Source organism: Vespula vulgaris, chromosome 1 (assembly GCF_905475345.1).
Source record: "Vespula vulgaris chromosome 1, iyVesVulg1.1, whole genome shotgun sequence".
Classification (NCBI taxonomy): domain Eukaryota; kingdom Metazoa; phylum Arthropoda; class Insecta; order Hymenoptera; family Vespidae; genus Vespula; species Vespula vulgaris.
This window is the reverse complement of record NC_066586.1, coordinates 6824245-6836890: the sequence shown is the minus strand read 5'-3', so window position 1 is coordinate 6836890 and position 12646 is coordinate 6824245. Positions and strand designations below refer to the sequence as shown.

The 12646-nt window shown below is 36.2% G+C and overlaps 1 protein-coding gene across 3 annotated transcripts in view; it reads left to right on the top strand.

The window, feature by feature from the left end:
- The window catches only part of LOC127065573 (epidermal growth factor receptor), a 113976-nt gene that overhangs the window by 95614 nt on the left and 5716 nt on the right, over nucleotides 1–12646 (top strand). For all 3 annotated transcript variants that reach the window (XM_050998107.1, XM_050998093.1, XM_050998099.1), the window contains 4 exons: nucleotides 10206–10541; nucleotides 10765–11149; nucleotides 11518–12194; nucleotides 12282–12411. In XM_050998107.1, the coding sequence (XP_050854064.1) occupies nucleotides 10206–10541; nucleotides 10765–11149; nucleotides 11518–12194; nucleotides 12282–12411 (1528 nt within the window). The remainder of the gene's footprint in view (nucleotides 1–10205; nucleotides 10542–10764; nucleotides 11150–11517; nucleotides 12195–12281; nucleotides 12412–12646) is intronic.

The window sequence follows — 12646 nt, the reverse complement described above, 5'->3', positions numbered from 1 at the left end:
ACGTCTTGTATATCTACCTACCTACAAAATGCAAATTCGATTAATTGATTCGAAGAAACGATACGAATTGTCCCAGCGACTACGAGCGATCAAAAAGGGCAACGTGTCGGCCGATAAAACTCTCAAGATTCGTCGGAGTACCATGAGAGAGCTCTCCATCACCGATATCGGCTAAAGTGCTTTCCATAAACGTACCTATTAAAGCGATAACACGACCGTTCGCTCTTTCGTAGCCATTAAACTAAGAGGCGAGTTACGCCTGCTTGCCTTCGTCGGTCTCATCCCTCTTCTTTCCTTATCCCTTATCCGTATCCACTTATCCACTCGTCTCATTGAAATGAAAAAGTTTACGAATAAACTTCTTTATATTTAAACCTGAGTTTCTCTTCTATATGCTCGTTTGATATCTCGTCTTTTTCTTCTCCTTTTTTTTTTCAATCTCCGATACGTTACATTTGTTGAGATATTCGAAAGACAAAAACAAGGACAGAAAGAAACAAAGAGGGAGAGAAAAAGTAAAAAGAGAAGAAAATATGTCAAAGAGAAGTACGAAAAATACAGCGGAACGTAATACCGTTCCGGTAGACATCTCTATCGAACTAAAGCATATATGTACGTACTATGTATACTGGATCAAGAGGAGACATCTGGGAGGCATGCCTTAATTGACCGTTCGGAATATTGACGAGATCCGAGAGACGGATTGAGATGTTGAATTTCCGAGGGACGCTCGCTTTTTTCCCTTCGAATGAAATATGACCGCTCAATATGCTCGGCAGATATTTATGTACTCGTGGGATTGCGCGCGCCCTCTCTTCATTCTCCGAGATCAAAGAATATACAAGGGGGAGTAGGGGGGCGCCCGGTACAACGTAGAAGAGAGATCTTCCCTCCTCTCGGCATCTCCTCTAGTCAACATGTCCGTGCGGTATAACAAAGTCCGATCTTACGATGGTGCCCGACAAAAAATTGATCCTTATACGCGCATAAACAATGTTATTTTAATTTGTTCCTTTTTTGACGAGCATAACGAAGGACGATTAAAAAATTCTTAATAATAGCAAAGAGAATGGACCAACCATCATCGAATTTGAATATATTGTCCGGGAATTTTCTACCGATTTATTTAACTTTACTAAATACTCGTGAATGGTTTAATAAATTTAATATCTCTATTCTATTACTGGTTATCTATCGGTGTCTTGATTTGGTTATCACCAGTGTTGAAAACTTTTCCCGCGTGTTGTCAGTCTTCAAGACTGAAATCAACTAAAAGCATCATCTTCTTAAACAGCACATATCTTTTCTATCGTTTTCTCGTATTTTTGTCTTCTTTATAATTAAAAAGTATCCACTTATGAAAATTTACTTTATCGTTTGTTATATTTAACGAAACACAAAATTAAAATGAATCACTAAATTCTACCAAGAAAATATTTATCAAAACTTTATCCAATGTCCCGTTTTAATACAATATATGTACAAAACTAATTTTATTATAGATTTATTGATACGTTTTTATGTGTATAGGACGAAATGACATAAATTTGCCAAACAATTCAATACTTTTTACTTGTCTGTATAAATCACAAAATTTAATAGATATTTTTTCATTGATTTTATTTTTTAATTTCTCGAAGAGAAATCGAAGGTTAGCGTTTGTCATGTTGTCTATCGTTATTCTACGAAGAAAGAGCATAAAAGCATGACTATAACATATCATTTTGATTCGACTGCCAACGGACATGACACGTGCCGATCTTTCTCACTAATGGGATTTTAAAGTCGATTCAATTAAGCCAGAATTCCAAGGGGCAATCGCTCGTACGCGGCATAATAGTCATGGCGAGTCTTATTAATCATTTTCACCCGCGGACTTTCGTAATTTACCCTTAGGGCTTAGTTATGTACTTGCGACAAGAGTAGAAAAGAGAAGGGAAGATGAAAAAAGAGGAGGACAGCCCTGAAGGAAGAGAACGAAGACTACTAACAGATGGTCATTCAGTTATGAGATAGAAAATTATTTTCACGAGATTATCTTAAAGGGATATCAATCAACGTGCTTGCCTTACGTTATTGTAATTTCATTAAAATCAAACGAGAGAAACTGTAAAAGGTATATAACGAGAGAAATAACATTAACCATAACGAAAGTGACATCAAAATTTTATAAATAAAAATCGATTTAAAATAAGTGGAACTTTCGAATAATTTGATAATGGAACAATGAACCGATCGAAAATGGATCGCTGCATCTTCTTAAAAAGTTTTGTGTCATACAAAGAATTTATTCGTGTCATCGATTGGTCAGGTTGAAAGGTGTGGAGAAGTATCGAAAAAGTCGAAAGGTTCGTACGAAGATACTAGCTTGGTTCTTTCGCCATAGCTCGAACAGCTTGATCGATGGTGAACATCGCTCGTTCCACACAGGCACCGGCAGGTCTCGAAACGAAATGTGGGTGGATGACGAGGGTAAGAAGCGAGTGGGTGGGATTTTTCATCGATCCTGAATTCGGAAAAATTCAACTAAAGGAAAAGAGAGAAGAAGGTTGTATATATACTTTACGTATATGGAAGAGAGAAAGACAGAAAGATAGATAGATAGATAGATAGATAGATAAATAAATAGATAGATAGACATATATATATAGGGAGAAAGGAAATAGGAGAAGAACAGATATACATAAGTAGAGAAAGAAACAGTACTAGAGAGTCTTGATTTTGTAATGTAAGATAAAGAGAATATAACGTTCGTTGCCAAGAGCAGAGAGAACGAAACGAACTTTACGCGATACCTTACTCCTCGACGTATCTATAGATATACTTAAACACGCTTTGTATTTTCCTATTATACGCGTTAAGTTTCTTATTCATTAAGATTATCTCTCCGTACACAACTATCGTATTAGGATTCGGAAGTAGAAGTTTAAAGAGAGAACAAATTGCTCGATATCGGTACAATAATGAGAGCTCGATATTGTAGCGAGTACGTCGATAAATGCTATTGATGCACATACCAGAGCAAATAATCGATTCGCTTGACATAACAAGTATGTACATATCTCGATTGTATTCCTTTCGCGTGCATAGATGAGGCTTCTTTATTACGTTCTGTTTGTTAAAGATTTCGCATCGTTCGAAAGCCTTCTTGTTTAACCGACGAAGCGACGATCTTCTTGTTCTTTGAAGCTGGCTAATCTCGAAAGGGGATTGCCCTGAAATTAAAAGAAGAGCGAGGCCAGGTGTATCGTCGACCAAGAGTTGGACGTGGGAAACCGAATTTCTTGTTAGGAAGCAAACGGTTCAGTCTGGTAGTCTGGTGTGTCTATATCGACTCGTTCTTTTTGTTGAAGATGTCTTCTCATATGTGTCGTCCTTTTAATTGCATCTTAATCGTCAACTCACTTAAATCTAATCTGTACGTTCCAAGAGAATGCACCTTAGACATACAGTGATTTTCCAAGGCGTGGCGTCGATTATCAAAACTTCATAATGGGATTTTTTTGTTCTTTTTTATTATTGGTTTTTGATTTTCTCTTTTATTCATTTTTTTTAATAATAAGGAATAAATGTAAAGAATTCTTATAAATTGAATAGAATCTTTAGAAACCTTCTTATTTTATTTTCAATAAGAAATGATTTTGAATTCTTTCCAATCTATGACTTTATCTATCCTTGTATTTATATATATATATATATATATATATATATATATATATATATATATATCTACCGATTTCTAAAGGAGGCTTCGCGATAATCGCGCGGTTCGATGAGTCGAACGCATGCTTATCGATGCAAAGTACATTCCATACAGCAGCTGGCTCAGCTCCAAGTAATGCGATTCGCTTTGAACCAAGAACAACTATCTTAACGTTCCGCATTGAACTTCTGCTTCCTTATAGAAACGCGTTATTCGTACTTTCTTATAAAACGAGTTCGATCGATCCATAATCCGCTCTTTGGATCCTCTTCCGTGACTAAGAAAACGATCGCTAGCAAGAATCGAGGTAAGACGCTTATCAATATCGCGAAAGACGATCGAAGATCGTTGATCCCTAATACAAATTAAAACCAAGATTCTCATTCTCTTTCTCTCTTATTCTCTCTATTTTCTTTCATGTTGAAATAATATTAATAATATATATATATATTTGAAAACGAAGTAATTTGAAAATAATTCGAAACAGAATAACGAAATTCTATTTTGTTTTATGCTATAACTTATAACGCATTCTAATTTACATTCTACAAAATTTTCTTTATTTCTTAAAAAAGAAAACCTTTTGAATCTAATGTCTATCATAAAATTAATAAAATAAAATACATAAAGCTAATGATAATGATTTGATATCCGATTCTTTATGAAGGAAAATACGATCCGATTAGAAAATCCATAGTATTATAAAGTTGGTTCGCGGCTATCAGAAAGGGAACAGCGTAGATCTACGCCCACGTAAGGAGTACGATCTAGCTCGATTATCGATCTAGCATGCGCGGGAAAACATCGGCACCTCAGTGACCTCGACGGTATCGGAGGCAGATCGAGATACGCCAAGCACACGTAGAACCCGTGAGAGATCGATTCTGATCCTCTTGCATCGCTTCGCTCCCCCGAGGCAAGAAATTAGCATATGTTGCGTGTTACCGATCCATGATCGGTACTGTTGGACTACTCCTTCGAAGAAACGAGAAAGAAAACGAAGAACGCAAGCGTTTTCCTTTATGAAACTTAACTTCCTATCAGAGTCAATCCATAATCTCACGTTTTTCTTAATAACTCTTTTGCAACTATTTTTCTTTACTAAGATGAGTTTGTATCTCGAAAAACAAAATTATGTTATGATAATATTTCTACTTTTACAAATCTTTTTTTATTATTAAAACGAAAGATTTGTACTTCGAAAATCGAAATTATATTGAGATAATAATTCTATTATCGCAAATATTTTTGTATTTCAAAAATTGTATGTATTTCAAAAATCCAGATTATTTTAGAATAATATTAACATAGAAGTACTTTCAATATTTTAAATATAAAAACGTTAATATTTTTCCAAAACGTGGCAAGTGCGAGGAGCAAAGAGAACAAACATGATCTCGATACGATCATGGACTTTCAAAATGAGATTGCGAAGCTGAAAAGAAATAAAAAGAGGCGAAAGGAGAACCACGTAACAACGAAAAAAAAAAAAAACGATAATATTAGGAACGAAAAAAACGAAGAGAATGTACTTGAAACTTTGCGAAAAAAAAAAAGAGAATAAAGTAAAAATCCAATATACAGCTGTTTATTACATGTCTTCTAATGACACAATATTTTCCAAAAAATTAAAAATATTCCATCGATCAATAAAATTGAATTCTAATATTCAAATGTTTCTTCGATAAAAATAAAAAATCGAGATAGAGACCACCTGTTAGAAATCAAGAAGCAAGGAGTAACGAGTGGTTCCGCTTATTCATCGAACGAAATTATTAAAGCCAGTAGTTATTAGTTCGATCGGCTCGTAATATTGATCGTGCCAGCGAGGTCATAAAAATGGTAAAGCTATTCCATAGGATCGTAAAGTGAGAATTCCAGGAGCGAAAAGGAATAGAAGCATATGGTTCGAGAAGGTCTCTCTGTCGAGCTTTCTATCGAGGTTAAAGTACTGAACGTAAATACGAATCGAATCGAAAGGAAGAAAACGAGAGAATAAAATGGCATCGCGAAGGAGAAAGGGGGAAGAGGAGGAGGAGGAGGAGTAGGAGGAGAAGGAGAAAGACGGTAACGCGATCAAAAATGGAGGTACATGAAGGAGGGAGAGAGAGAAAGAGAGATGTATGTATGTATGTATGTATTTATATACAAGAGTATGTATATATCAGAGGTATATACAGGGTATCGTGGACCGGCACGTTCTCTTCGTGCTCTTGCCCTGCAGGGAGCGGAGGAACTTAACCGCAGACTCGAAAGCAATAAACCATAAAGCTATTAATGTTATCCTTCGGATGGTTATGCCAGGATTATGGCGTATACGAACGACTTATATATCGTCGGTGTTGTATTCTATCTCCTCTTTCTTCTCGACACAACCTATACAACATGTGTGTATGATATATGTATATCAATCTTATCTCGATGGAACGAAGTAAAGAGAGTAACGAGAGTATCGAGGTACCGTTGGTACAATTAAATTTCGCGTCCGAAATTATTGTAAAATTAAATTAATGAAAATATTAAAAATTCCGCTGACGATAGACAAAGCAAGTACGATACGGACATCGGGAGACGAGACAGATCAGTGGTAAATGTGTTTACACGAGGAGTTTTATCAAGGAAATCCATGTCATGTTGTTTGCTAGATCGATACTTGAAAAGCTCTATAAAAAAAAGTTCTATTTCTACAAAAATTCCTTCTATTATTCTGTAAGGCAAGAGGATCCGCTTCTTTTCTGTCTTTTTCTCTTTCTCTCTTTCTCCCATGAATTATTATTTCTGGCTCGAAGCTTCTAGTGTTTTATCTTTCTTTTCTGAACTCTCTCTCTCTCTCTCTCTCTCTCTCTCTCTCTCTCTCTCTCTCTCTCTCTCTCTCTCACTTTCGCATATTTTTTTCTTTAGCATTTTGACTCTTGGTAAGAAGCGAAGCCGTTGGTTATTTCGCACGTTTACGATGGCCGACCTTTATTTCTGCGGACACTTACTAGCCGCGGGCCTCCTCGGTAGGGTCTCGCAAGGTATCTCTCGATTCTCTCTCTTTCTCTGTCTCTCTTGGCATCGATGTTTACGAGCTCAAATAAACGGCGCCGCTGCCGGCCGGTATCACCGTGCGGTTATTTCGTATTACTTTGGCCCTTTAATGGCGTTCTAAAGTGCCGCATAAAAATCAGACCCACTCTGTCTGTTTCTCTCTTTCTCTCTTATACGGCACGTTGCCTAACGTACAACTCTCGCACCCACAAAAGAAATCTCTCGCCACGGGATTTCGGTACGTTCACGTTTCTCCAACCGCTATACCATACGTTTTTCTCAACGGATACGGTCACTGTCATTTTAACGAGACTTTATCGTACAACAAATGATTCTCTTTCCTTCAAGATTCGTTTGCTTTCAATCGATTTCTCTCTCTTTAAATATAATAGGCATGAATAGATATATATATATATACATATATCGTGAAAAGCGACAAAAATTTAGTAAATATACCTACAAGAGATAAATCCTTGATAAATATTGAAAATATCATATAATAAGCGTAAAAAGATGTTAACTTGTAAAAGTATAATATAAAAACTCTTTAAAAATTTATTTTTCCATACAAGAATGTCGAGTTCAGTAAATCGCATACGGCTATAATATTTTATTATTATATACACACAAACGTTTTACTGTATTTATCAATAATATTACATATTTTCTTTAAATAACTTGTTCTTCTCTCTCTTATATACACACACATTATTTGTAACATTGTATAATGTGAGTATAATACTCGTAAGGCGTGAAATTTGCACGACAAAAAGTACAGGGCTTGGTCAATCTTACGTACGTCCTTAAAAAAAGAAAAAACGTATGTTATAATTACAAAATAGGCAGTTTCACGCTTCAGCCGCAAATCGATACCACCCATTGTCTTCCACGGGCGTTGCAGCCGTAAATTTGGCAGAATGTTAATTCGTTGAGAGTGAGAGGCTCCCTCGGCAATTTTCGCAACCCCCTTGACGAAGGATAATCACCACCTTCGTAAGGGAAAGAAAAGGAACGAGAAACGTTGCTCGCCCGTCGACCTTAAAACCAAATCCTTGATTTCTCTCGACCAACCTCTATACTTTCTATCATATAATCTTTTCTATGTGTTCTACACCTGTCTGAAAACTGGGATTACACTACAAGATTCTGACCTTTAATTTTCTTAGAAAATATTCATACAATGTGAAGGAATTTAATCTCTATACGAAGACAATTAAATTTTAATTATAGCAGATCTATTCGTGTGTTCAATTTTAATTTATATGATACACATATATTTCTATATATTATCTATTCATTTATTATTCTATATATTATTTATGTAATATTTATTTTATATATTAAAATACTTTTTTTTTATATAGTGCAATTCAATGACTAAAAGATCATTCTAAAAGTCAATTTCATTTCATCTCGAGCATGTATTAGTAATCGTATTCATGCAGATAGAACGACTGTGACGAGAAAATGAAAAAAGAAAATAAGACCGGAGAACGGAAGAAGAAGAAACGTAGAAAAGACGGATCGATAGATCTTCGAAAGGGCTTGAAACGGTACTCGTTTATTCTTCCTTCAGAATAGAATTTCCATCGTATAGCCATTCGACTCGTCGGAAAGCAAAGTGGAACGAGATGTGGACGACGGGTAGAAGAATATAAAGAAGAAAGAGAGAAAAAGAGAGAGAAAAAGAGAGAGAAAAAGAGAGAGAAAGAGAGAGAGAATAGAACTGTTGTAAAATAGTCAAGATCGAGGAGACGGATGAGTAGTATGGGTACGATTTACGAAGGTACGGAAGATGATGGTGTGATTGCCTGAAAAGGAAATCAACGGCACCTCCAATCGTCGGTAATCGTTCTTCGGTTAACTTGTTTTACACAGAATCAACGTTCTCCTCGTCAATCGACAGGATAGACAATCTCGCTAATTGAACTCTTTCTCTGTGAAAATACGTCAAAGTGTAATCGATAACAAAAATAAAATAGTGTCGAGATGCACATGTCGATAGAGGCGTCGTATAAACGATACTTTTTACAGATCTAAATTCGTATCATAGATATTGTAGACACCATCTATTAGTAGACTAGTAGATAGACACTATCTATCGATTTAGCCAGTAATATAATTTTCAGTAAACAATATCTATTTAAAACATGTAATAGTTGACTTGGGAATACATAAAATAATAAAGATTCTGATATCATTATTATAATACATATATACTATATATGATTATATCATACATCTATATTAGTTGACTAATTCAATATAATGCGAATAAATAATAACATTTCACGATTGCTATGAGAAACTTAGACAATACCAAGAGAAAAGAAAAAATAGATTTTTCCAAAGAATACCTATCGAAGATCGTCGGATTTCGTAGAAAGGAAGATTTAGTATTCCACTTGGAACGCATACATCGCGAGTAACATCTGGCCAGTAGGAATACCGATGCCGACAACTCGACATCGAAAGATTCTTTCGTTGTCTCCATCTTCTTTTCTCGTCGTCCCTCGAGTCGGCAAAGCCGCGTCGATGACGAGCCGCACACTGTACGACTCTTCTTTCGAGCTTGTGCGACATCCCTTCCTTCCTTCCTCCCTCCTCCATGTATTGCAAGAAGGTCCTTAGAAAGTACCATCGCAATTATTTTCTCATGATTCCGATCGCTCGGTTAGATTAAGATCGCCTTTTCGTCGGCACGACGAGCTTGGAACGCACCGCCGAAACGCAAGACACAAGCAACCTCAAACGATGTACCACGAACAAAACCAAATTCCAAAAGGCAAGACGTGCCGCTATGTGTTCTCTTGATATTTTCTTTCTTTTTTTTTTTTGGTTTTGCAAGCAAAACGTTAATAATATTTAATATAACGAAGAATCCAAACGATTTGCCAACCGTTTCTTATGCATAATAATATCAATCGAATTACGCCCTTTATCACTTTCTTTATTAACGTTTATTTATTTAATTTTTTCTCTTTCGTTTCTTTTTTTGTTTTGTTTTTTATTAGTTACGATTCATATTGTCTTTGACAATTGAACTCAAACTATTCATATAGAAAAAGATAGAAAGGAACAAATTACGCTGTCACAACATCGTTCGATGTTTATGGTGTTTCACGTGCGACTCGTGCCCACGACTAACGTACACTTTAAAGCTGTTCGATGTTCGTTGTCGACTCTGATGCGTAGTTGCGCAACAAAATGACTGACCAGCGCTTTATGGCAGTGGTTCGCCTACTAGCATCGTATGTTTTCGAGCTTAGAGCAATCCCGATGAATCTGATGCGTACTTACGACGTGGAATGAAATTTATTTGATGAAAAGTCGAAAATTTAACGTGCTAGGAATTCTTTTTAATTAAAAAAACATTGATCACTCGTCGATGATAAATTAATACGTTAATAAATACCTACCTTTTATTAATCCAATCTGTTTGATGTTAAAAATGTTTGCTTTTGTGTTACAGTCTGCATCGGAACAAATGGCCGTCTTTCCGTGCCGTCCAACAAACACCACCATTACCGGAATCTTCGAGACCGGTATACCAACTGTACTTACGTCGACGGTAACCTGGAGATTACGTGGCTCCAGAATGAAACCCTCGATCTCAGCTTTCTCCAATATATACGAGAAGTCACCGGATACGTCCTCATTAGTCACGTGGACGTACGGAAGATCGTCCTTCCTAGATTGCAAATCATACGTGGAAGAACCCTCTTCAAACTCAATATTCACGACGTGGAGTTCGCTCTGTTCGTTACGATGTGTCAAATGCACAATCTGGAGATGCCGGCCCTCAGAGGTAAGCTCACTCTATTTCTTTCTTTCATAGGAGGTACTTAATTCGAGAAAAAAATTAATAAAGAAACAAGACAACTCTCAACTTTTCTCTTATCTGAACAAAGAAAAATTAATTATACTATATAATTATGTACTGTATAATTCATTATAAATAATATTAGCAAATTTATAATCAGTTATTCTTTTGAATAATTAATCTTGAATATACTATTTCTCTTTCCCAGACATTCTCAACGGAAGTGTGGGTATGTACAACAACTACAACCTCTGCCACATCAAAACGATCAACTGGGAGGAAATAATTACGGGGCAAGGTGGGAAATATTTATACGTTTATAATTTCACTTCGCCCGAACGTGTTTGTCCGGAGTGCGACAAGAGTTGCGAGCAAGGTTGCTGGGGAGAAGGACCTGAGAACTGTCAGAGGTACTCGAAGACGAACTGCTCGCCACAATGCTGGCAAGGCAGGTGCTTCGGGCCCAATCCACGAGAGTGTTGTCATCTTTTTTGCGCCGGTGGCTGCACTGGCCCTAAACAAAGCGACTGCCTCGCTTGCAAGAACTTTTTCGACGATGGAGTTTGTACACAGGAGTGTCCACCAATGCAAAAGTAAGATTTTCGTTCTACACTTTTACGAAAACGATTTGAATATTATTATTGAGTTGTTCGGAAAGTTCTTGCCGATTATTTTTTTGATTTTCGATGAGACACAAGATTGAAATAAATCATTAAATCTGACTAGAAAAATATATGAAGATTTGTTGCAAAATATGCACAATATCTCGTATTAACATATACAAAAAAATTACTATATTTCTAGTATCCTTATAGACGTATTGATATATCTTGATAGATATATGTAAACGAAGAAGCAGTACGAATTTTCCGGACGATCATATATGTTCAAAATATTACATCCTCGAAGAAACTATTTTCTTATTTTTTCTAATTTTCATTAACCCTACGAATTTTGACAGATACAACCCGACAACTTATTCGTGGGAAGCTAATCCCGATGGAAAATACGCTTACGGAGCAACGTGCGTTAGAAAATGTCCCGAGCATCTTTTGAAAGATAACGGAGCTTGCGTAAGATCTTGTCCACCAAAGAAGAAAGTTTTGAACGGCGAATGTGTACCTTGCGACGGTCCCTGTCCAAAGACTTGTAAAGGTGTTGAAAAGGTTCATTCTGGTAACATCGATAGCTTCAAAGATTGCACGATCATCGAAGGTTCCATCACGATTCTTGATCAAAGTTTCGAAGGATTCCAAGACATTTATCCGAATTTTACTTTTGCCAAACGTTACAAAAAAATGCATCCTGATAAATTGGAAGTTTTCAGTACGTTAAAAGAAATCACAGGGTATTTAAACATTCAAGGCGATCATAAGGATTTTACGAATCTTTCATATTTCCGTAATCTCGAAGTGATCGGTGGTAGAACCTTAACGGAATATTTTTCATCTCTGTACATCGTAAAAACGTCCTTGGTATCGTTGGGTCTGAGCGCATTGAAAAAGATTTATTCCGGTGCTATCGCCATATTGGAGAATAAAAAGTTGTGCTACGCACAGAGCATTAATTGGAGCAGAATCAAGAAATCTTCGGAACACGACAGTTTATATTTGAACAACAGAAACGAGAGCGATTGCAGTAAGTGAAATTGAACGTTATTGCTTTGCTTAAAAACGAATCTCCCGAGTTACGTGACATTGACATATCGTATCGTTTCGTTTACAGAAGCAGAAAATTTGGTATGCGATGTGCAATGTTCGGATGAGGGATGCTGGGGTCCTGGGCCAGCTCAGTGTTTGTCTTGTAGAAACTTCATCTTAGATAATGACTGCCTTCAAGATTGCGTTGCATCTGGGTACGTGAATTTTGATTAATTATAGCATTACGATGATCGATAAAATAAATTCTCACAATAACCATATTACTTTTGTTCGATCGAATTTGCTCACCTAAGTTATGGAACGAAGGTAAATCTTGCCATGAACTAAATAGACGTTGTACGTTCGTTCGTTTTTTTCATATGGATGTTGATAGAAAAATTGCATTGACTAAAAAAAATCTTTAAAGATCTCTTTACAAATGATAATTAA